Source organism: Falco punctatus, assembly GCF_963210335.1.
Source record: "Falco punctatus genome assembly, chromosome: 6".
NCBI lineage: Eukaryota > Metazoa > Chordata > Aves > Falconiformes > Falconidae > Falco > Falco punctatus.
In genome coordinates, this window is record NC_137585.1 from 77,182,929 (window position 1) to 77,209,257 (window position 26,329).

The window sequence follows — 26,329 nt, forward strand, 5'->3', positions numbered from 1 at the left end:
TTTGACCCTCCCCTACCTGAAATCACTCCTCTGGGGCTTTGAAGTCCATCTACTTTCATTAAAAAGAAATGGAATCAGTGAGAGACCAGCGGTCACACTGTAGCAGTGGTAACGGATAACATGGTGATGTGCATGACGTGGGGACAGTCTTGTGCACTCGATGTGCGGTCATCGGTGCTGCCACACAGGAACCCCATGGTGAGGACAGCAGTGACAGTGTCCCCACGAGCTGGCTGTCAGCTGGGGACTAGTTACCCAGGCTGAGAACACAGAGGGAGGGAGATACCGTCCCCTACCCTCCCGCCCACAAGTGCCCCAGCACAGGAGTGAAGAGGCAGGTAAGAAACCTGCTTGAACCATGATGGGATGTGAAGAACTACTCACAGAATGAGACGGCCCTTCACATAACTGAAGCTGGAGCTAAAAATGCTGAGATTAATTGATACTGGCTTTTCCCACTACACAATCCCATCCCATAGTGCCAAGTCAGACAAGCAACCTAGCTCCAACATACTGCTCAGCCGAGCCGTGAAGTTGTCACCTTTATGTCAAAAGACATGTCCGAGCTGTTGTGCACATGGGATTACTCCAGCAGGTCACACACAGCCTCCAGCAACCAATGCCAGCCTGAGCATGAATCCACCGCTGAGCGTGAAGGCTTCACTGCAGCGGTTGCAGCACAGACCCAGGATTGCACTGGTGGGGACGTCCTCATATTTTGTTGTCCTTTGAGAAGGAAAAACCCAGCCTTTTGCTCCAGGAGATGTCAGCTCTGGCTTTTGGCAAGATGCATTTCTAGATCCTAACTAGAGGGTTCCTATGTGGGTTTCTACCTAATTGCTTTCGTGATTAGTAGAGGTTACAAAGTATTTCCCTGAGGAAGGCCTTACAGACCTACCAAGAGAAAATGCCCCCAAAAATCAAGCAGGCAGGGAAGGGGCACAGCCTGTGTTCAGGTGGCATTACGCTCAAGAGGCAAAGGTGTGATGATACACTGTGCCTGTGCCACAGGGCTGCAGCTGAGCATCCTCTGCAAGCCCAGCACTGATTTCTGGTCTCAGAAACCTAAAGCAAATCAACCTTAAAGCTTCTAGGTTGGGTCTGGAGTCAAGGCAACATTTTTTATACTAGTTTGGTTGTTAGTTGAAATATTTTAAATAAATAGTCAAAATAAAGATAGTCCTCAAAAGAAACCAGTTCCATCTAATAACAGAGTAGTTCAGAAAGCTGCACAGGGCTTTCTGATAGTTATTTAATGGATTCCCCCAGTTTGGTTGGTGAAATAATCTTTCTTACTGTATTTTTATAGAAAGCAAAACTGAGTTAAATAAAATACAGTTTCATGCTATTGCTATTTGGATGGGGACTACAGCATGGGATGGATGTGGGACTGCGCTAGACACCCCAGGAGGCAGGTGGTGCTCTGCAAAGCTGGGGTCAGGCTCCTCTCCCAGGCTGGGTGCTGGGGTGGCTGCTGGGCAGGAGCGGGGCTGGGCTTCCTGCCTGGCACAGTGAAGCCCAAGCCCAAAAGGACCGCATCAGTCTAGTGTACAACTGTTATTATTTCTTCCGCACCAGACATGGGCAGAACAACCCATAAATATGTAGAACACAAGCTGACATTGACTTGGCTTCAGTGGCATTATTTTGGGCTGGAAAATGACATTATTCAGGCTGCACTGCTCCTCTGAGCTCCTGCCACTGCACTGCAGGTGGCTGAAGGACCCCCAGGCCCAAGTTGGGGTGCCCATGGTTCGGGTTTCACCCCTCCCATCACTCCACTGGCTACCCTGGGAGCTTTGTGGCTCCTGGAGAGTGAGGATAAACTTCCAACAGCCCAGCCAAATCCTGCCCCTGCAACTCCCATAGACAATGCCAGCAGGAGCTGGGAGACAGAGACTTCCCATTGCCAGCAAAATCCCAGGTGAAAAGGGAAGCTACTGCATCACCCCAGGTCTTGGTGGGAGGATGCATCCCTCTGCCCGCTGGGGGGGATGTTGGATCCCCAGCCACCCCTCAAACCCTGCCTGCAGGTACAGGCACCCACCTGATCTGGCCGTTTGGGCACTGTGACTTGGGGTGACTCTCTGAGCTAAGCTCTGGGTGCTGAGCCAGCGTGGCTGTACCAGGGGCTATGAGGACTGTTGACAAGCATCCATCAGCAATATTGCCCAGCGGGAGGAGGACGCTGGCCTTTGGTGTGAGCTCAGTGCGTAGATAAACTAATTACTGGGTAAAATGCCTATTAGAAGATAATTAGGAACTGCATGATCCCATGATTGATTAATTAAACATTTATTAAAGGCATCCCTGGTTGACTCTCTTTGGGTTTGGACCAGATTTACTCCAAAAGCTCCAGGGACTTACATTTTTTATCGCAGTGAATTTTTCATGACCCTTGAATTATCTGTTTCAGGTGTAGAAAAGCCTTCAGACTTCTCTCTCTCTTCATTGTATTTATTAGACACATTTAAACATAATGCTTTTGATTCTTGGGTATTGTTATTCACCTATAGCTCTGTGAACTTAAAAAAGCCCACAAGGCCACTTTATTCCTGGCTATTCAGGAAAATGTTAGGCTAAGCAGCAAGGAGGCAAAAAAATAAGTGATGGGTGATTTTTTGAAGAGCAGACATAGACATTAATGCCAGATGAAGAAGCCTCATGCCCAGCTGCCAGAAAGAGCAGTTTGGAGATGAACAGCTGAGAGAACACATGGTTTTGTCTTTCTGGCTTTCAGACAGATACATCTCTTGCTCCAGCTGGGGACCTGAGCAAGGGCAGGTTTGTACTGATTATACACTACCTGGTATTAAAGTGTTGTTTCAGCCCTAGGAGGATAAAAATCAACAGCAGCAGCTCTCAGGGTGACTTGCAGCAGGGTGCATTATCAAGCAACAAAGAGGAAAGACAGGCCACTTAGTGTCTTCTCTAACAAGCACAAACCAGCGCATTAATTTGGCACTCAGGAATTTGAATGAGAAGGGCACAGCTGCACACAACCTGCTCAGTTGCAACCCCAGTGGATTATGAAATGTGCTGTGCAAATATAAGTCATTATTTTTGCCTTTTTGGCCCTAAGCCACAATAAAAGATATCTATGATGAGCCATGGTGTGCCATGGGGCTCAAGGCCAAAGGCAGCATCATTTCACCCAGGCGGGAAGCGCATTAGCACCTTGCCAATGCAGGCTCTGGCAGGCGTTGTTTCAAGATGAAGTCTTCCTTTTCTGTTTTAGCCTTAACCCCCCCACTTTTCCCAAAATTAGAATTAATGTATCTGGTTTTGTGTGCTTTCTCTGGTGCAGAAAGCAGGTGGAAAAAAAAGAGTAAAAAGAAAGACAGTTTACTCACCTACTTTTAATCATCTGCTTTGGTTTCGCCCACCCACCAGTGGTTACCAATATATTTCCTGAACAAAAATACCTTTAACGGAGGGCAGGATCTTGACTGGACTCTTATCTTGCTCTAAACATGTCTCACAGTAGTTCCAGCCCAGAGTACTTCCTTTTTGAGGTAAAAAGTAGCAGCAAAACAGTAATAAGCCTTCTAAGGTTAGTTAGCGTTGGTTAGTAAGACCAACACGTGCCTTTAGCTTAATGTTTCTTCTTCTTTTCATTAGATGTCTTGCACTGCCTTTGGTGAAGAGGGAGAGAGCCAGAAATGCTGCACCTGTTGCTTGGAACCTGTGCTATTCTGAAAACTGAAAAACCCATCAAATAGGGGCAGATCAGTAAAATAAATAGAAATAAGGGCAACTCTACATCACCCCATCCCTCCCCATGCTGCCTGTGGGCTCAGGCAAACCGTGCAGTGGCTGTGTCCCACCTCCGAGCCGCTGGGAGAAGCTACTCATGAGTCAGAAGGGGCTTCCTGATTTCTAACTAACATTATATTTGCATCAGGGTGCTAGACATATTTATTTTGTGCACAGCTCTTCAGAGGAGTTACTGGCTGTGTGCTGGCCTGAACCAAGGCAGAGTTCATGCTTTGCATGACCACGGTCACAGCCACAGGTCAGGGTCAGCCCATTTTGGAAGAGATAACCTGTAAAGAAAGCGATGCCATTGCGCAAGGTCAGCAGTTTATCCTAAAGCACAGGCATGAAGCCTCACGGCCCTGGTGCCCATATACCCTGCAGCTTTCCTGCCAGGGCTGCTTACCAGTCTCCTCCTGGGATGGGGTGAATGTTCCACTCCCCAGAAACCCAAATTTCAAAGCTGTTGTAAACTGATGGTCACCATGTGTTTTGGATTAGGTCTGTTTAAACATTTTGTTTTTAAATAATGCAAAAATAGTTATTTTTTATTTCAATTCTATTGTTTATTATTGTTGATTTTTTCTATTTTTTTAATTCTAATTTTTTTAAACTCCAACTGTAGACAAACTTCATATTTGAAGAGTTATGCTGACAAACTCAGCATTTCAGCAATTTCAAAACTTTTCTAACCAGCTATCAAATGGGCAGATTCACTGAAAACAAGCCTTTCTGCAAACTGTTCTGGTTTTAGCAAACTGACATTTTTAAAGGAAAAATATGCTTCACAGGAGAAATTCCAGTTCTCTTTGCCCAAATTATTGTATAAAGACTTTCATAACACTCAAAGGTCAGTTTGTTTTCTCAGAGAAAAAAAAGTTCATATTTTCTTCCACTCCTCCTCTAACTTGAAAGGAAATAAAACCTGATAAACAATCCCCTTTTGGTAGTAGAAGTGCCACTTCTATAAGAACTTTATACATTTGAAGCACCACAGGAAAAGTAAATAAGTAGCTTAAAACTTCTGCAGCTGAGCTGGTGAACCTGAAGCTGTGGAAACGCTGAAGTCCCAAAGCTGAGAGATCTTGTGCTTGCTGGCTCGCAGAGGTCGGTGGCGGCCATCAGGCTGCAAGGAGCTCCCGTGTCCTGTGGCTCCGCACAGGGTCACCACGTTGGTGCCTGTGCTTCCATTAGCGAAGCCCTGCCAAGGCTCCTAATGTGCAAAAATCCCACAGATTACCTTGGACGTAGGGGTCTGCTCAGGCAAAATCGAGATCTTCTGCGCCTGGATTTACTCTCGGTTTTCCAGAGCCAGAATTTCATCCTGGCTGACAAACCTGCTGCTGTGCCAAGGTCTTAAAGGTCAGCAGTGCTCACCCACCCAGCACATGGGCGCAGCGATTGGGGTGTGAGCCAAGTCCTAGCGCCCTGCTCTGAGACACCGGCCGGCTGGGGGGGCACCCTGAGCTGAGGGGATGATGGCACTGCTGCCACCCAGGTGGCAGTTACTGCGGGGCTTTTGGAGGGTTGTTGATGTGGTGCAGGTTTGCTGGGGAAGGGGCATAAACTCCTCTTTATGAAGCACTTTGCAGTGGGAGGTTAATTATCTTGCCAAAGAGAGGACAGGGAGTGGCTGATGCATGTCCATACACAGCCACCTGGGGAGAAAAGGTGACATTACAGGGGACTTGGGTTCGTGAGATGTGGTGCCAGGAGGATGCTGCTACCAAGAAATCACTTCTACAACGTGAAACAAATTTGGAGGGGGAGCTGTTAGCCATGGGAGCAAGTGGCTGAGGCTGTGTCTGACACACCAGGCAGGAGCGTGCCCAGCTGTGGCCATCAGCCCTGTGTCCCTACACTGCTGGGACCATGCCACTTGCAGACAGACCAGGTAACTTGCCTCTTCTGAGCCTTGCCCCATTTGCAAGAGATTGTCTCTGTTTAATGGATGTTAAAGTTCTGGCATAGATAAAGAAAGCTGCGGTTTTAGCACAAAACAGGTGGTATTAGGGGGATCCTGCAGGTAATTTTGCTGGCTTGGTGTAAAGTTATAGCTGTGGCTTATTGCTCAGTCAACTAGTTACTGTGTCCTTACTCATTTATGAATGAACAGCAGCGCTCAGGGTCTGGATCCCTTTGCCCTTTGAGGTAAGAGATGATGTAAGGCACATTGCGTGTAACGCAGTAGGGCAGGCAGGAGAGGAGCAGGCAAGTGGGGGATGATGAAGCTGCCCTTTTCTGATAGCAGGGCCTGCTAGTGGTGTCCAGCTACCAGATCTAGGTGTTTGTAGCAAGCACTGTGTTAATACTGGGAATGGTGTAGGATACTCAGAGTATATGACCTGTTGTGTGACCCTTGGCACTGAAACCGCTGAGTCACCGAAAGGCATGCGTGGGAATTACATTTCTTGCTTTAAGCAAGACACTGTTCACTTGCCAGTGGGGCACAGGAGATGACATCCAGGTTTACAGACAGACTCTGCATGCTTATGGAAGTGTTCAGGTCAGTTTAGCGAGGACTGTCTGGACTTTTCCTGGGTACATGTTTATTCTCATGCATCTCGGAGGATCAATATGGAGGGCATTTCCAAAACTGTTGTTGATGCCCTGGATTGCTGATGCTCCAGGGAGGTAAATTGCTCAGAAAATTAGTATCCTTTGCTGGGTGCATAGGGTCTGCGCAGCCCCTTGCTGGAAGGTAAGGGTATATGGTCCTTCCTGCTCAGCATGTTCCCAGCAGAAAAGTCCCAAGTCACAAACAACTGAAAATAGAAAAATGATCTCATAGATCAGTTGCTAAAAATATGGAGAAGAGTCTAGTTACAAATGCTGTGGCCAGGTAGTTTGTTATTCACCCAGCAGAGAAAAGCATCAGAGAACCCTGGATTCTTCCACTTCTGAAATAATTTTTCCTTTCTGGAGTTGTCTTCTGCCCTTTCCTGACTGGTACTGAGCTGACATCAAGCCTATCAGCGAGGACCTTAATCAGAAGGAAGCATCAATGAGTGAGGCAGAGGTATAGCGCATCTCCTGTGGGCCACTGGCGCTGCCAACACCTGCCCGTCACCCAGGGGTGCCTGGTCCCCAGCCTGCACCAACAGGAGAGAAAAACATCACATACTGTCCTGAGACAGCGGGCCTCTCCCCAGGGGAAATAAACACAAGACGGGTGCAATAGTTTTCACCAGAAGCCTGCTGCTGCCTGAAGACCAGATGTAGTTTTGCCCTGAGGCTGCTCACTCACCTTTGGAACTTACCTGGAGCTGGGAATGGAGTCACTCCAGAGGGTGCTGGGCTGCAGGGACAGAGGGGTCCCTCCTGAGAGCAGCATCTGGGCAGCAACTGCTGATGGAAAAGTCTCACTGTAGGGTCCCAGGCGGCCTGGCTGTGCTTCTTGGCTTCAGCTTGACACTTCCAGAGAAGCAGCGTGCTCAAAGGGTGCTCAGCTGGCTGCGGTTCAGTTCCTTCCCTCCCACCTCCACTTGCACAGGTGTGATGGCAAAGGCAAAATGCATTTTTGCAAATTACAGCCAAGGTTTTGGAAGCTGAAAGGTCACTAGTGAGAGCTATACAGTCCTCACCTGTGCTTAACAGGATGCCCTCAGCAGTGTCCGTCCCTCTGGCTTTTCTTAGCTGCAGACAGAGGGATCTGGCATACTCGAAGCAGCCATTTCCCTACAGACTCCCTTGGTCTGTGAGACTTCTGCTGTCCTCAAGCTTGCAGCCAGGCTGACCTGGAACTCAGTTTTGAAACACAAATGCCCTGGGCCTTCTTGTGTGTACGACAAGCATTGGCATAACAAGGGCTAGAGGCTGCCCTTTCCACTGGAGAGGACGTATCACCAGCCTGCCCTGGACCACGTGTATCTCAAGAAGTTGTTCTCTCCCTTAAAAACGTTGTTCCTTTACTCTTTTCCTACCTCATCAGCGTTGCTCACTGTTTTGTGGTGACTTCTGGCACATAAACATGGGGGAACACTACATTTATGTTCATTTCAGAAGCTTTTAAATGTTGCTGGAGCAGAGTGTTGGGGACGTATCATCAACTTGATTTAGGTCCACCACAGCTATCTTCCACCTTCTTTATCACCAAAGTACACAGGTTTTAATCTCATAGAAACATAGGTGCAAGCTGCACCATCATCTGCTGGTTCTGTCCAGGTGTTGAGTGCTTCAAAGTGCCCTGTCCTGCATCACCTGGGACCTCCCCTCACCCAGGAGCCCCCTGGTGCTGGGGTGGAGCCCAAGCCCTGTGGCTCAGCAAGTTGGTCCAATGCAGACATTTGCCCAGGGATGGATGAGCTGCCAGGTCTGGGCTGTGGGAGGCAGGACAGTCCCCAGCGTGATGGTTTCTACTTCTCCTGTGACTTTACCTAGATAACACACAGGTCTCACTTCTCCAGGGCCGCTTTCTCCAGCCAAATATTCCCAGCACGTTCCTTGGCTAAAGGTATTTCCTTTCATCGTTAGGAACTGCAGTAGATGCCAGGATTTGGCTGGCAGTACTTTCTGCTCAAACCTGAAGGGACATCGTCCTTAACCTTTCAGTTCAGAGAACTTTAATAAGTAGTAATGAAGGGAATTAAATAAGGCTGGTGTCTTTTTATTGATGGGATTGCAGGTCTGTTGAATAAAGAAAACCATCCTAATGCAATGTTAATTCCTCCAAGGCATTAGTACAGCACCACATTTGGTTTTATTTATTTACAGGTAATTGCCAGGTAATTAACTACATGGATTAAGAACTAGTTCTTCCACTGATCTCAAAATATTGATCTTTGGGAGTCACCAACAAACACAACCATTTTTAGCAGCGGTGCCAAAGGGCTGGGATCTTTTTGCCACAACTCAGTTTGTTCATCAGTGAACTAGACAATGCCATAAAACTTCTGCTGATTAAGTCTGTGGAAGACATGTAAATTGAAGGGTAATAAAGAGGGATAAAGACAGGTGACTGCTACAAAAACCGAAAACCAGTCTTGCCTGGTCACAAGTCACATGACGTCCACTGGCAGGTAGATAAATACCAACTTACACAACACCAGAGGCAGACATGCAGACTGTCTTGGCAAGCACTAATTCAGAGACAGATTTAGGAGTAATCATAGATGATCATTTCAGCATAAGCTGCCAGACAGGTGGTAGCTGAAAAGGCTGCTTACACAACGCTTCTGTGTATAAAATGAAGCCGTCGGGAAGAAATAGGGCAAGGATCCCTGTACCGAGTCTGTGAAAGGTCATAGTCCATGAAATATATTAGAATGTCTTTAGTCTTTATGGACATATCCTTCTATAGATAGAATATATACACATCTATATACATCTGTCTATTTATAGACAGAGAGATTTGCATCTTAGTGTATGTAAAATATACATGTATGTACATACACTTACAGGCATGTGATCCCTGTACAGTCACCATATGTAAAATACCAGTTGCCCGTGCTCACTTGCCCACCAAATATGCCAGAGGCACCTCAGTGGTTTCAATATACCCTCATTTCAAGGATAGAGATGACCAGGTTTATATAACTATTTTTTTCCGACATGAGGCATGTCCACAGAGCCTTGCATGGGATTCTAAAGTAAACGGCACTTTATTCAGAAGTGCTCTGGAGTCTGGTTTAGTCCAGAGTCCCTTGTGGAATACAAGAACTTCCCTGGAGTCCAAGGACGAGCACTGTGCAGACTAGGTTCTCCCTGCCTCTAGTCCACATCAAATTCCTTGAGAAGAGGCTGGTGAGGCTGTCTCTTTCATAATGTCCAGCTTTCCTGTTTGTGCAAGTCCCTGAGAGGCATCACCAGGTGCCGAGCCTCCCACAAGCTGGTCTGTCACTTGACAACTGTGTCTCTTTACTTCAGACCTGGTGAATAGATTTGTCCTAATACCCAGCTGATTTTCTTATCCCAAGCTACTCCACTGAAATAGGTGACTGTCAGCACATGAATAGGACTGTAGAAACTTGTCGGCATTGTGCCATTCATCGCTGAGGACCGCATTGCAACATGGCAAAGACAGCAGGAGAACAAGATTCAGTTTCACAAATTCCCTGAGTTGTCTGGAGCCAGATTTTCCAAATTTTGAATTGGTCTTGTGGACAAAGGCACAGAAAGACCGAGGGGCTGGATGATGAAGGTAGACAAACTTAACTTTGTAATTACAGTGGAAGGAATGAATTTAAGCTCCTGGGGAAGACTCTGGATGACACGTGCAAGAGAAAGTCACTTTCTTTGAAGCCCTTTGAAGGAGTCAACGGCTGTGTGGATGAGACCCTTTTAATATAACCTACTTTAATTTCAAAAAGACATTCAACAAGGTTCATAATCAAGTCTTGAAGGAAGCTAAGAAGTTTTGAGACGTGAAAGGAGATCCTTACATGGGTACGATGTTAACAGATAGAAAGCACAGCAGGAAACCCCCTCAGCTTTCACAGAGAGTGTGAAACTCCACTTAAGTGATCTGTGCCGGAACTCATGCTGCTCAACATGTTATTAAACAATCTAGAGAACGATGAGTAGGTAGGTGACAGTTTGCTGGAGGTGCTGGTTACTCAGGGTAATAAGGATGGGTGTTCATTGTGAAGAATTGCAAAAGGACCTTATGAAACACAGTCACTGCAAATTAAAATGGGAGATAAAATTTAGCATAAACATAAACTGATGTGTACAGGAAAAAATAACCCTAACCTCACGCATGAAGTGATGCGTTATGATTCATCTACTACCACTTAAATACAAAATCCTGGGGTTATAAAAAACAGCTTCACAAAAATGTCAGTGCAAAGCTCAATAGCACTAAAACCAACCAAAGAAAAAGAAACACAAGCAATTCAACTGTTAGGCAAGAACAGACACTGTAACACAGAGCTTTACCGCATCGTAGGAAAATTACATGTGGCTGCTTGGTGAGAGTGGTACTTTCCAAACTACATTTTAAGAGAGTAGTAAAGAAAGCCAGTTGGAAAAGAACCAGAAGCAGCCTTAGCCAACACGCATCTCCATACCCTTGCCGTTGCTGCAGCACTGTAACAACCATCTTGGAGACAGTATGTATATCTAAACAATTGACTTGGGAAGGAATTATTATTTACAATCATAGCACAACCTGCAAAGTCACTCCCTCTTCTCATGCTGGCCTACACCACACCATATAGGTTCTTGCCTCAAAACACCTTTGGGCAGGACCGTATTTTAACAGGGAAGAAATAATGAAACTCTTTCCAAGTCTTGCCTAATCACAGTACAGGCTGTGAAAATCAGACCAGGGATCCAACACTTGTGTGCTTTCTTACAACAAACCAGCCGCAGGAATAGCCTCGAGGCTGTAAGTAGAGCTGGAGCAGAATTAGGCTCACCAAACCCACTGCAAATGCATTTTGTCCTTCGGGGGTCCATGACGAGGTTATTTCAAGTAGTGCTGGACTTGCCCAGCAGACACAAGGCCCAGCATTGTGCTCTCTATGCACCTGAGTACTTTGCCTTGCTGTGTGCCCGCGTGGCCTCTCTGCCCGATGGGATTAACCGTCTGGAAACTGCCTGGCACCTGGCTGGGACCGGGGAGTCAAAAAGCACCCGCAGAAACCAAGCTAAAGTGTTTGAGTATTCATCTATGGTTTATGAATTACAATAAAGATTATAAGTGTATGTTTTAGTATATGGCTTTTATAAGGAAACCAATTTTTAAGAGAACAAATCCACTGTTTTGCCAAATCCTCACATCTCTATTAACATTTTCATGGTCACAGCTCAGGACATGAAAGGCAGCAAAAGGACAGCTTTCTCTTTTGGTTTTAGTGTGTGAATCTATTTGCTTGTGTCCGAAGGTGTAAAGATTGCAAAACCTCATACAGAGGTGAAATCTTCCTTTTTATCTTCTGGAGATTTATTGTTGCAATAAAAGCAAATAATGGTCTTCAAGTACTAGTGCTGGTGGTGAGGTTGCAAAAACCAGCATGTGGAAAGAACAGTAGCTTTAATTAAGTTTGTCACTGGCATTTGGCTTAACAAGTAGCTACAAACCTTGAAAAACGGATTAAGGTGAGACCAGGGCACGTTAACAGACCCCTGCTTTGTTATCACAGGGACACTGCAACCCTCTGCTTCGGCTGAGCAGCCTCCACATTTGCACAGCAGATGACAGGATGGACTTGAACCTGTTGAACCTGCTCAGCTGAAACAGAAGTGACAGGGAGGCCCCCTCACCAGGGGGAGATCAGTTGTCATGGTCTGACCTTTCTGTGACTTACAGGCGTACCTCTACCCAAAGCCATGTCACCCAGAGATCACCCTCTGCAATTGCCAGGGTATGCCAGCCTTCTGCCACATCCAACAAGCCACAATTCCTTATGCTTAAAATAGGGTAGCATCGTCTGGAATAGGGAAAACTTCTTGGAAAGCGAAGAGCACACCAGCCTTGCTCTTTAGCCAGAGAGCTGAGGAAACCACATCCAAAATGGGCTGAGAAAACAGCCTTTTTTACCTTCTCCCTTTTGTGGGAAAAGAAGACACTTGAGAGTGATGTTCTTCACTTGACTTTAGAAGATGGAAGGTTTGGAGACCATACAGTCAGCCTGATGTGCATGTCACTTTTATTACTAATTTGGTGATATGAATACTCAGTCATTATAAAATAAGCTACCTCATCTCCTTTTGCATAAAAGCTGATGCGAAAGCTTTAACCTAAACTGACAAAGTAGTAAAAATGTCAAGCCCTTAGATCTGTCCATGCATTCTTTATCTACACACTTCAATTTCTTAAGTACTGCAGTTATAGAAAATTCTGAAGCCATTTTCAGTAATTTATAATTAACTGGCTACATACAATATGTTTACTTGACACAAGCATTGGAACAACTACAAAAAATCAGATCCTCAGATCTCATAGACCAATATTAATCAATGAAGTGTATGAAAATGTAAATAGTTATGTATCTTGATAAATTACAGTATGCTTGAATAAATATATCTTGTGATCTTGAAACAGCTTGAATTGATTTAGAGACAGTCTAAATTGCTGGGGGAAAAGGAGTTATACAACCCAAATATTTTCATTTTTTGGCTTAAAGGTAAACAAACAATAAACTTGCCCTTGAGTTTTTTAAGAGGGAAGTAAAAACCTTGCTGGAGGCATGATGGCTCTCTATCCGTCCTTAAGAGACCTCTCCGCACCAGCCAGGGTCAGGAGAGAGGACTGCAGTTCTGATTCCAGGAAACCTCACCATAAACAGAAAATTCTAGAAATTCGATTCAAAAAGCAGCTAGGAGTACTCATATAAAGATTAGTAAGGAAATTATATGGAACAGAATATGTTGCCCAAGAAGAATCCTGCTGACTTCACTCCCCTACCCTTTGAATTGCTCTGGATTATGTTACAGCAGGAGTCAGGGCACTTTTCAACAACACACCGTGCCACAGGAAAATACTTTTTCAAAATGCTCTGTTGCCAACTGCTTTTCATCCTTTATCATAAAGTAAAACCAAGCATATTTCAATAACTGTGAAGCATGGTTTAAACTCATTAACAAGGTCAGCTGTGTTACTAGTAAAACAGCAGGGGCTGGGGAACGAGTATCATCCCTGGTTAACAACTGCAATTTCAGTAACTGTTACTTCACAGAGCATCTTCAGTCTCAGCATTCCCTTATTTCCCATCATTGGGTTATTTAGAAGGCATGCAGCTCTCCACATCAGGTGCTTTCATCCACCAGGTGTAAGAGAAGAGGGTCATCTCTCTTTCAGGTGTGACAAGTTTCACAGAGGTGTGCACCTAGAGGACCCCGATAGGGCTCTCGTGGACAAAACCCCCCATATGTACCAGGCAAAGATGCAATTACTATTGCTCAAATGAACCCTTACAGTTCCTGCCTCGGGCAGCTCAGCACAGATACTATTTTATTTATTACAGTAAATTGGAGGATGTAGGAAGAGACACATTTGTGAGTCTCTTGCCTTCTCCTGCACAGCCTGAGGCTTGGAATTTCCCTGCAGACTCCTTTGCGTGATGACCCGGGAGCCCACCGTCACTTACACCAAGGCTGACTAGAGTGAGAAAAGCCAGTGTTGTAGATGGAGGATCTTACCAGCATGGGGAAGAGGCCTGCCTACTGCTTAAGCTGTGCATGTTCTCTGTAAAGACAACGTAACAGAGACTTTAAATTCAAGTGTTAAAATGCCATTATTGTAGGCTACAAGAGCCCCTTTTTACATTATGGTACAACCTGAAGAGACCAGCAACAAATAACAATAAATAATCTTTACACTAGCTGCCTTACAAATGCTGTTGGTGTGGATGTGTGTTTGTAACATACCCTCTGCAAGTTAAAATGTTACGAAAATCCTGTCCAAAGGGACATGAGATGTTCTCTCTGATGAAGAGCTGACATTTTTTGACAGATACTGAAGTGAACTGAAGGCTGGCTGAAACATCTTTGGTTAATTTGCTTTTAATCAGGCATTTTTAGTGGCTTTAGAGGTAAAATTGAAATAATGAATCTTTATTTGAGAAAGGATTATGTCAAATATATATAAAAAAGGACAACTCCTTGTATCAAGCTCAATTACAAGTGCTTCATCTTCAAGCACAAACAGGCAAGATGCTGAAGCACCAATGCGCTCACACACACCCCTGCAAAAAAAAAAAAAAGAAAAAAAAAAGGGAGGGGGGGGGCAATAAAGCAAAAAAAGAGCCCATTTTCCCCTCTCTAGAACTGAGCTGCTTAAATTCAATCACCTAATCACAAACTGCATGCAAGCCAGCTGAGCAGCTCCCTACAGAGCGCTGCAATGACAGCACCGCTCTGCTCCGTGTTCAGCAACAAAGAGCACAGGAAGGAAATCGGATGCCCAACATCACAACTTCAAGACACAGTCAGATGGCTATCATTTTCACTGCCAGAACTAAACTTTATTTCCATGTGTATTACATACTGGTAGTTGATGTCAAGTACATTAAAATTACTTTTAACACAGGATTTAAGTGAGGAATATTTATTCTTCACTAAACAGGTTAAGAAGGAATGTAAAAACCTTTAAGAAAAAAACCCAGCTGTTTAAGCTTTGTTCCGATTTTGGCAAACCAAACAGTTAAGTACTCTTCTGTTCTCTCCTCAGATCTTTCAAAGTACCAAAAAAGCATCCTTTCATAATCATGCAGCTGAAGAAAAAAAAATAGTCTTATAAAATCCATTTCTTATGCTAAATATGGTTACAAATAAGTCTTAAACACAAAACTCCCAATTCCTATTTTTAAATACAAATACTGTATTATATTATGAAATGGGGGATAATTAAAATATATCAATGACTACAAATCTAGTAATTTAAAGCAAACAAACATGCTGCCTGCTTTCATGTGGAAGAATCAGGATATTTTATGGTTCAAGCACTGCAGTAATTTCTGTCAACCCCTTGATGCCCAGAATATCAAACCGCCAAACACAGAGACATGTATTCAGGTCTGAATAGCACCAGGTGTTCTTTTTTTTTTTTCTTCTTTTAAGATACTAACATTTAAGAAAATGAGTGATGTGACAGCTTCTGAAGGTGACATGCACAAGTTGCTTCAACTCTTAAAAGTTTTAGACAATACCGAACAATTACTAATGTATTTCATGGTACACAAGAACACAGTGCTTCCACAGTATATTCTTAGTTCTCAAGTACAAAAATATCAGTTATGGGTAGTCAATAGTTATCAAAATTTTTATTGGTACAGAATGAAAGCAGCATTTACTTTATTGTTTTTTAAACCATACATCATAAAATTCCCTAGTACACATGTGGAGGAGGGAAATAGGCTCTGTACTGTTTACCTGCTACTGATCCTAGGTCCAGATTTCAAACCTTTCCTGGCCAAATACAAACAATATCATTAATAGCAAAGGGAAGGCAGTTCCTCAGTGTGAAAGGTCAGCATTTAGAGTCTTACTAAAGCACTATCTTTAAAACAATACATCACTTAAATGTATAATTACATACACTACAAGTGGAAAACAAGTTGTTATTAACAAGAACTATTCAGACTGGGCATAAACGTCTTAACCACAAACCCTGGAAATACTGTGGGTGCTTTGATGTGGCCCTTTTTGGCAAGAGAATAAGAACGACGAAGTATGGCTTTTCAATCTTCCTTTAAAAGCACATTTTATAAAATGACGTAGGCTGAAATTATTTTAGATGACCCCTAACATTTTTCTGGAACATCATTTACTAATTAAAAACATTAATTACACCAGTATATTGAGCTATTGGCTGATAGCTGATCACCAACATAACGCAGGAGCCATCTGCTTTTGCTGTTGTTTTTTTTTAAGGGAGGTACTTTTCTAGTGAGAGCCATCCTACAGTACTATCGAACATTTCAGAGGTTACTACATAGCTTCTCAAAAAAATCCTTAACAGTTTTGTCTTCCAGCAGATATTCAAATCAAGCATACGCAGAGAGCAAATACAATCAAGTGCAGACAGTTCCAAAGTCTCTCTCAAACACATTGTTTTACAGTTACCCTCTGCAGAAGAAAAGCCCCTCCTCACCCCAGTGAGGCAGGGCGAGAAGGGGAAACAGGTCTGCCATTCATGTAGGAGTTTGGCTAGCATAAAGTTTTATTAAAGTTGTTAACAAAAATAGTTAAACATTTTTACAATTTAACATCCAGTCTGACAAAAGGCAAATCAATGAAAAAAATACAAAAAAGTAAAAAAGTGCACTACCCAGTCCAGTATTTTGCTTTAAAGTCATGTCACTTACAGTATATGAAAAATAAACCCAGAAGTGTAGTTACTTTAAAATACACCGCTTCCATATTTCAGTATTTTACACATATATTCTATAGTGGAAGAGGAGATCTCTTAAAAACTTTACTCTTAAAATATTGAGGTGCATATGCCAAGTGGGATAGACTTGGCAAGGTAAGTTGCAGTAGAGAATCCTTTCAAATTTGGCATTTCATTTACATACCTTACCGTGCCGGCAAGGTCTGTAGTACCTAAACCTTCTAGTAAGAACAGTAATTTTCTTTAACGCAGATTTACTAATACAGACAACTACAAGAAACGGTGAGGTGAGCAATTCTATGGGATCTTAAGGAGAAACAAGTCCTGATTTAGTCATCAAATGGTACAATGTCACAACAAACTTTAAGGCCATGTTTTATTTGCTGATTAATGGACAAAAGGCAATGGATCCCCCCCCCCCAATATTTTCTTGAAAGTCTGTGCTCATAAAAATCATGAAAAGTTGGAAAGACTTAATTATTGAAACTTTAAATATATTTTACACAATCTTGTTTGTACAAAAATACAAGTTAAATATAAACATAAAGCAATTATGATAATTTTATGTAAATCCATTTTGTGATATTCTGTTATATATAAAAAAGTTTCTCAGCTCTGTCTCATTTGTGAAAAGATCAATACCAGATTGAATCACTACCGGCAAAGGGCCCTAAAAAGCACACTGTAGCATTAAATATGTTTTACAATGTAAGTACCATTTCCTGATTTCATCTTTTCTAAAGACTGGCAAAAGATAGGGCAGTATGTCCATAAACCAACAAATAATTTGGCTACAATGTCATAAAACACTAACACACAAATCTGTACAATAAACCCAGTAGCTATGCAGTACGTACTTGTTACACACACACATACAGAGACATGGAATGAAACTTAGTGAGACGCCGTTTCTAGTTCACTGTTCTTCAGCCTGGCATTTTGTCTTACTTCATCAAATGAGTATGATTTCGTTACCTTTCCATTCTTAAATACTGTATGAAGGAGATCCTGCAAGAAACACCACTGTTTTAGTGAGGGCGATTTGGCAAATGAACAAACAACACAGGTTACACGAGCTCAACAGCGAGCACCCGCATCAAGCTGTGTAAGAGCAGAGCTTTAAACTGTCAAGATACCAAATCTTTACAGCTTCTCCTGACATCTTTCCCTAACAGTGAGACAGAAGAAGGGAATTTAGGCAATCTTGTGTGCAGACAGAAGCTTTGTGCTGAGTAGATCCTAAAGTGAGTTGTCCACATCTGGCCAAAGCCAAAATACACACACGCTAAATACACCTTGCTAGAGCAGCTAGTAAAAAAGGCAACACTCCACCAATTAAATACAATTCTATTACAAAGCTTTAAACGACATCTTTATTTCTTCTAGAGCAACTACGGGGGGAGAAGTAAAAAAAACTCTTCACAGTCCCCTTTGCACATGTATTTTGTAAAACAGTGGATCAAGAAGTGCTTGCCAACAGCACACTGCAAGATCAGTAAGTACAGCTTTGTACAGAAAATTAGCACAGAAGCCGTGCTGAGCAGTTGCTGTGCTTGATGACCTGTTGCAAGGACCTGCGGCTTTAGGGAAATGGGCCCACAAAAGAGTGTACGTTACCCTGTCACTTTCCAGGGAGCCCCAGAACCTGCACACAAACAACCTCCTCTAATATCCCAGGACAGAAATTTGGTAAAATTACTTATTTCATCTTTCAAAAAATTAGTAAATGTATATTGCCTAATTTCAGAGCCAAAGTCTTGTGATTTGTTTTGAAGAGATTTCTCACCATTAGGTCCCTCCCTCTCTACATACATATGTATATATATATATATGTATATATGAATGTTCAGCACATGCATACTTGTATATACAACTTTGTCAGTCTTTTCTTATAGTTGCATCCAGACCACATTATCTTTATAATACTATTGTATAGCGTATACAACTCTGGTTGTTTTCTGTCTTGAAATTTCTCAGAGACATCTCAGTTTTATGCTTACTGTTGCAAAGAACAGTATGCCTAGTAGTATCCCTCTGCCTAGTAGCACAGAAATATGCTTCTGTATAACAGAAAACTCAAGAAATTTCCTGCTTCTAAAGCCTGAAGTGCAATTTGATCACTTATTTTCCAAACTCTTATTTCAGGAAGAGGCTCAACATGCAGTTAAACATTTAATTGCTTGCATGCTGAAAATGTAAGAGATATCAAACTGAAAGCCTGAGTTCAGCATAAAATTTGTGCTTATCTTACTGAAATAGTATCTCGCTTTGCAATTATACCAGGGAAATTAGATTTCTAGTTTAAAGTCTTTGAAAACTGGGCAACTACTCCATGTACAGAGCATTAACACCCGAAGGAACTATTTAAAAATCTCAATGGGGAAGTAGAAACAAGTTTTAGTTGTGCCTGTCCCTCCCCCACCTACAAGTCAGGTCACTACTCAAATTGTGCGATACAGCCCATAAAGAACTTCTTTGTTAGTATATATTCTGCAACGTTGAGACATTAGTTTTTGAAAAAAGCAGCAATGTTCTCAAGACAAACATAATCAAAAGTTCTCTAGTTGTAAAGCCTGAACGTTCTACTGACATTCTAACATTCTGCTGTTACTGAATTTGGCACTAGGTGCACTTCAGTAGTAGTAAGACGGGAGCTGAACAAAAAGACAATAAGAATTAAATTATGATAATAAGTTACAACCTGCTTTTTTCTCAAGTCTATTTTTGTATGAGAACGATGCAATGCATTTTGGAAATTCATACCTGCCCATACTCTTCAAGATCTCCCTTGCCTTCTTCAAGTGTCACATAATCTCCAGCAGGTGTCCTATGCAGTGACAGTCGTCCTTTCTTTGACCTTTTGTTCGGATCAGCAACTGGATCCTTGAAGACATTTACCTAAAATGAAAAGAGTATTTTTTCAAAAGGAAAGGGCTTCGTGGGGCTTGTGTACCTAATGCAGATGATGGTAATGTAACAGGAAACATCAAACAGATTTTTAAGTAGGGAGGCCTCTACTGAAAACAGAGTAGTAGAAGTTGTACAAAAACATACCCCGAGACCGTTGGTCACCACATAACTACATTTGAAGGAACAGTTTAAGAGATCTCTGGTTAGTTTCTGCAACAAAGCTCCACCAGATCCAAAGGCAATATTCTCAATGCTCCATTTATTCTTCTTCATTCCTTCCACAATCTGATAAGAAAAAGAAAATTATGACAAAGCATACTTCTAGGCCATGCCATTTTTCAATAAAAATATTATACTACTTAAACAAGATGCTTTTACAGACAATTAAACCAACTAACATTCAGTTTCCAGGAGATGTACGTAACAACTCTGTCAATACTTGGCTCGCTGTTTGCCTTTTTATTTGTGATTCCAGCATGGCGCAATTATAGAAAGCTTGTGCTGTAAAACTATTACCATGCCAACATACATACTTCCCACACTAGGGCAGCACAGTAACTTAATGCCCAGACAATGAAAACTTTAAAGAAAATAAAGAGACTTCACGGGCTATTTCAGAGCCCTCCAGTTTCTCTGAATTATGGGAAGACCTCAAAGCATAGCGTGTATCCCGAAACAATGCAGTCATCTTGCTCATCCGTTCCAGAGAGTTGTTATTCACTTTGACCAGTGACTTCAACAGAGCAATTCTCCTGAAAAACTACACTGACTAGAATTAATCAGATTAGCAGTTTTGAAGATGGGAAATGGAAATACATACAGCTGCTCAAAGAGTTCACTTTGCCACCTCCTCAGGCAGGTACAGATCAATGTGAGCTACACTGCTCCCAACAGCCAAGTTAAACCTTACTAGAGTATTTCCCCCCACCTTCATTCTATCCAGCCAAACATGACATCCTCTAGCCTGAAGTAATGGGTGCTAGTTTTGTCATGCTCATAAATGGTCAAAATCTGTTCCCCTGGCCTGTTACTTTTATGACAGCCTGAAATGATGGCTATAGCCCCAATAAGGGCATCTTTAAAGTCCTATCCCCTAAACGTTTTACTAACAAGAGTGGGTGAGAAAACTTCAGAGCAGTTGAAATAACAAAAATCCCATCCATCCAGAAAAAAGGAAGGTGAGAGGCAGAATGGAAGGACATGATCTATGCGGAACAGTGCAGTTTCAGAACTCAACACAGCCAGAAATCTGGTAATCCTTTGTGCAATCTCAGCCTCCTGCACCAAAAAGAAATGCCACAGTAACACTGAACAGGACCATTACAGGAGCTACTGATGCCAAGCCATTTTTTTTTTTAGGTGACAGCTAAGTCAAAATTAAAGGTTCATTCATAAAAAAAAAAAGGAAAAAAAGAAAAAGAGATTATTCCAACTAAGGCAGTGGCAAATGGGTAGCTACCGTAAATGAAAGAGCATACTAGTATTTTGTTTACCCAGTTAGTCACATACAGTCTCTTCACAGATACTCTCAGCCTGAATGCCCGACAGAGGCCAGCCAACAGGGCAGGCGGACTGCAGAGCCGTAACATTTTCAGGGTATGCTCTGAACACCTCCCCACTACTTTTCTTAGCAGATTTCTCCCTAGTAGAGATCTCACTGATAAGTTTTCATCATTCTAATGGTACCAGCTTACTCAGCCTCATCTAAGAAGCCAAGCAAAAGAATCTCAGGCCCTAGCACCATGACCTTCCTTTAAGAGAACCTTTTGGAAGCTTTGTAGCCTGAACAAATACCTCCTTGATATGTGTCAATCCTATTGATTTTAGCAGTAATCATCATACCCTTTCAGACAGTGACCATGCACAAAAGGAATCTGTATTTTCAGGTGATTAGGTTCTCCTGGAACCAGTCAGGGGTACTCAGGGAGTAGAAAGGATTGAAATTAATTAAGCATCTCAGAAGTAACTGAAGATGACAAAGAAAGGGTAAGGAAAAGGATTTTGCATACCCTCTACTTAAGCATAAGGCCCTGTAGTACCGTAAGGAACCAGCCTTGACTGGGCTCGGATACACACCCTGCCTACCTGCACTGCCTTTTGAAGGGGTAAATGTATGTAAACTCCACCCGGACTCTGAGCAAGTTCTGTCAAGATGCTGACCAAGCCTGAAGCCACAGGAACTGCTGGCCAAGCCTAAGCCAGCATTCTACTCCTTTCTTATCCAGTTTTATAGATCAGGTCTGACACTGAACTTGCTTGAACATGCCCACAAGATGTAGCGCAAACCACCTGGTATCAGCAACATCCTACCAAGGTACACGAAGCTTAGACTTGATGTTCACTGATACTTGTAGGTTAACAGCTGCTAGCCCAAGTACAGCGTAGGTGGGCCACGGCCCCTTAACCTTCTTGCCTGTGTGAGAAGAAACGTGAACCCCTTTTCAGCTAGTGTTCCTGCTCTCAGTTACAGATGGCTTGTTCATCTCGGGCCACAGGCACAACTCCTCACTCACCCTGGGTGAAGAGCTGGCTTCCACCTCTCCACTCTCTCCCAAGGGATTTCCTTACTCAGACTGATCTTTGGCTGGTGAGGGTGGAAGGGAAGGGAAATTGAGACTAAGTTGAAAGACAGCTCTGACTACCAGTGACGTGCAGCAGAGGACTAGGTAACAGCTTCTTAGGTATGGGGAAAATACGGCAAACAGCAGCAGTAACAGGGAAGAAAAGGGGGAGATGTGAAACAACTCAAGCCTCCCCCAAAGGGAAACAACACAGAACAATTTCTTGTCTCGCACTTTCAAACCTATACAGGCAGAACAGTTCAGATGTCAAGATTTTGACCAGCTTCCTCTGACCATTATGAGCATGATTAGATATACCAACTGTGACTCCAGATTAGAGGATTTTCTTTGTGTAAAAATTTGAAGACACCTGGAAATTGAATGTTCAAAGAAAATCCTTTGAAAGTGTAGTAAATTGTGGATTAGCAGATTGGAATGATTTTTAAAAGTGAAAATGCTAAAAGAAAGTCAGAAAATGTTCCTTACCTGTTCTACCAGCATCCCCTATTAAAACAAAGAATTTTAAAATCCAGTTTATACTCCAAGTTGTTTTCTATATTGTTGTTTCAGCTAGTTTGGATCATTACATGAGACTGATTGGTCATTACTCATCTAGATCTTCCTATTGTACCCATTACCTTTCATGTGATCCGTAACAATAAGTCACACCTACAACATAAGGCTGATATGGAATAATTAGAATAATCACTTGCACAGGCTATAAGTGGGGGGTGGGGGGGCACGAAAAGACTGCCACAACAATATTCATATTTGTTCACGTAAAATCCTTTTTAAAAAGGATGAATTATACTTCAGGTTTGGATTGGTTTTGGGGTTGGGTTGGTTTTGTTTGGTTGGTTCATTTTTTAGACGGCAAGCTATTACCCTGTCTTCCAAAAGGCAGCATGGTAAACTTGGTTTTGGTGATAAAAGAAGATAGAGATCCACGAAATTTAAACATAACTAAAATTAGGCTGCAAGATTACAATCTTTTTGCTCCAACATAACTTGCTGCTGTCAAATGAGAAGTGTCTCTTTCCTTCCTGACTGCTTCTCCCAGTTCAAAGTAACAGTTTATTCCCTGTCCTGTATGGGGCTAGTGAGTACTGGCCCCTTTTTTGGGCCAAATTAAATTCATTAAACCACAAAATTGATTGCTTTCAGCTGAAAGAGTTTGCTGCGACATGTGTGGGCTAAATCAGTTTAATGACTGGCAGTTCAATGCCCAAAGCTGACATGATGTGTGCAGCAAGGTTACAGAGTCAGGAAGAGATGAGAAGGCAGCCACTAGGCAACAGTGAGTTATGTCTGCTCTGCACATCTTGTGGAACTACATCTTCAGCTCTCTTCTTCTACGTATTACAGGAAGCCTTTTCCCCCCGTAATCAGTTACAGTTCAATGAGGAAAACACGTAAACAGGCAGATCATCTGAACAAAGAATTGCTCCTTCTACGTCATCCTTTCCCATTCGCTACCGGAATTATTTTCCTGCTCTATTTAGAACTTTGAGAGCATTGCATTTCTAGTTCTAATGAAAAAAATTTAAATACTAGTTTTAATATTCTGATTACAATCAATGTTATATAAGCATCCAGTATAACTTATAGAAAGTAACCACTGAGTTCCATACAAGAACGAATTAATAGTCCAGTTTCGTTCCTGTTACGACTCATGAAAGTCTCAGTGACAACCTACTTTGCCTAATACAGGCATCAGTCCTGACAAATGGTTGTTAGGAACAGGCAAAAGTTTTTTAAAAAATAAAGCCCTTTTCCCCTAGTATTGAGTGAAAACTTTCTTTCCAGCTATTAACCTCTCTTGCTTGTGTTCAGTTAAACTCATTAGCACAGTTGTACAGTCTCAAAAAGCCACATGGGACAAAAAAAAAAAGCAAAATAAAATTTGCTTTAAAGGCTATTGGAGGAGGAGCAAAACCATAACGCATGTCAGGTAACAATCTCAGTATTAACTGCTTTCCAAGGGTCCAAGTGACAAATTTGAGTTCTGTTGTTGAGGTTCACATGGGTGCCCATGTCAGATATGCAGTTTCAGACTAAAGAACAAGCCTGATGGCTCTCTTGCTTCTAATTTTGAGAACCAGCAAAAGTCAACTTTGTTAAGAAGAATCTAAGGATGTGTCAGTCTAGAAAGCTAAGACAAGTGTCAATAAAATCAAGTTAAATTAATCTTAAGTTTATCCAACTTGTTTCTGTTTTTGAACTCTAATACAGCTGAAGATGAATGATACAGGACAAACCTGATAAAAGTCAAGTCATCCTCCTCTGTCATCTGCAGTTACTGCAGTCTGTACCTTCGTAGCCACATTATATTACCTAGGATCTCCATCTAGTCAATAGTGGTGAATTTATAACTAGTTTCAAGCATGCAGCATGTACTAAATAGCCAATTTTGGCCTTGATGAAATTGCACTTTTAACTCAGACTACAGTCTAACCTGTTATACATGTTGCCTGGGCTTTCACCAATCCTTATTCCACTATCCAAAAATCAATGAACCCTTACCCTTGTTTTTAAAAAAGGTCTTCTTCAAAACTACACCTTCAATATTTGAGTGCAAGCACACTTCAGATGGTACATAACTAATGAGCCAAACCCCTTAATTACTACTGTTGCTATAGCACAGCAATCACACAGTATGCCTGAGATATCAATGAAAGGACCAAACACTGCCAGATTTTGATTTGAATTAGATTTGACAAGCAGGATGAAAGCAAACAAAAGGAGAGACAGTGGGAGGAGAAGAGTTACAACAGGGGGATTAGGAAATGCCTTTCAGTTTTTTTATGAATCTTAAAAATTCCCTGTGGAGTTTTAATGAATTTGTTTTACATGTGAGGATATAGCTGCCAGCATCTGGAATGAAGGGCAGGGTGGGGTCAGCAGTCTCTGCTGCAGCATCTGACTAGTGGTAACAGAGTCCAGATTAAATATCAGCATTATCAGTGTCACCCTGACACATGAACAGGATCTCCTACCTCCTGCAATGTGTTGATATCCACACCATCCCCCTGAATAACTCTGAGATATGGTGGCAGCAACTTGTAGCCTTTTGAATTCTCCGTAATGGGAAACTTCTTCCCCAAGATCTCCAAGACCTGTTGAAAAGAGAAGGGAGACAGTTCAAAATAAAAATAAAAACCTGCCATTCCAAAACAGAAACACGACTTCCACACTGAGTCATGCTTGCTCTCTCTCAAAAAAACCCACCCCAAAACACTCAAAACCAGCAAAAAAGCAAACAAACCAACTCATAAATAAATCCACATATCCTGTTCTAAATCTGTCCACAGCAGCACACAAACAAAAAGCATGCCAACCATTGTGGGGGAAGCCATCAGATTAAAGCAGTCACAGACCATATGGCCTCTACGAACTTGTACCCAAAGAGCTAATCAAAACCATGCCTCCCTCTTCTCCCTCTTTGGTTGCTGTGAGTTTTTGCTGTTAAATGCGTCAGCTGAAGGTTCTGCTCTTCTTTTGACATCCCTTAAGGTGTTAGATGAGGCTTTTAGTTTTCTTTGGTTTTGTTAGCGACCAATAATTTAAATTAAACACTTCAGTTACAAGTTTTTCTTATCAGTTCTGATAAAGATTATTCAAAGTTCCTATTTGGGATATGTCACTTGTCCCAAAGAAAAAAAAAAGTGTTAAAGCTGTATGGATCTGATTTGATAGAGTACCAACACAACTAAAGTCTCCCCTACTTTCTATTAGAATAGTGCTGACAGCTACTCAAATTCAGAGGTATCCAAAGCTTTTACTACAGAACTGCAACAATCATTATGCTCTCTAAAGAGCTATGTGGTGAGAAGCATCTTTCAGCTTGGAGGTCACATGCCACTGACTTAAATGCACATCTTACAAAAGGGAGAAGAGTGCTAAACTTGTATTTGTAGCATAAAACATTAAAACAGGATGCCAAGATACCTAAACTCATTGGTAATAAGTCCTACTGGCCTGCCATTCATTAATACTCAAGTTGTTTCCCACTTAATTTAAGCGATGAAAGTTTCTCTTTATAGAATCATTCCGGCATTGTTAGACCAGCAGAACTGGTTAGTTACTGTTGTAAAAGCTTCAAGGATGGTATGCAAGAATGGGTTTGATGAAAAAGATCAAACTGTTTAGACTGCAAAAGTTTCCATATCTATATTGAGATGAGGTAAATGTTTACATTTTTTCATAGGTCAAAATTGCCCAGCATTAACTATACGCTACGTGTACCAAGTTAGAGCATTATGTTTCCTACGTTTGTTAGCCAGTCACTACAAAACAAACAATTGCACTCCCCAATCTTATATACAAA

At 42.2% G+C, this 26,329-nt stretch overlaps 2 protein-coding genes across 2 annotated transcripts in view; both read right to left on the reverse strand.

Annotated features, from left to right (window-relative positions):
• Positions 1 to 14,517, reverse strand: part of SYPL1 (synaptophysin like 1) — a 38,063-nt gene extending 23,546 nt beyond the window's left edge. Inside the window, 1 exon segment of the mRNA XM_080392022.1 lies at positions 1 to 14,517. This exon segment is cut by the window's left edge and continues 18,502 nt beyond it. The gene's annotated coding sequence lies outside the window, so the exon portion shown is untranslated.
• A 119-nt stretch (positions 14,518 to 14,636) lies between these two features.
• NAMPT (nicotinamide phosphoribosyltransferase) overlaps positions 14,637 to 26,329 on the reverse strand; it is a 31,976-nt gene continuing 20,283 nt past the window's right edge. Inside the window, exons 8-11 of the mRNA XM_080392021.1 lie at positions 24,999 to 25,118; positions 19,586 to 19,726; positions 19,295 to 19,429; positions 14,637 to 17,539 (exon numbers count right to left, since the gene is read on the reverse strand). Of these exons, the coding sequence (XP_080248147.1) occupies positions 17,426 to 17,539; positions 19,295 to 19,429; positions 19,586 to 19,726; positions 24,999 to 25,118 (510 nt within the window). The 3' untranslated portion in view covers positions 14,637 to 17,425. The remainder of the gene's footprint in view (positions 17,540 to 19,294; positions 19,430 to 19,585; positions 19,727 to 24,998; positions 25,119 to 26,329) is intronic.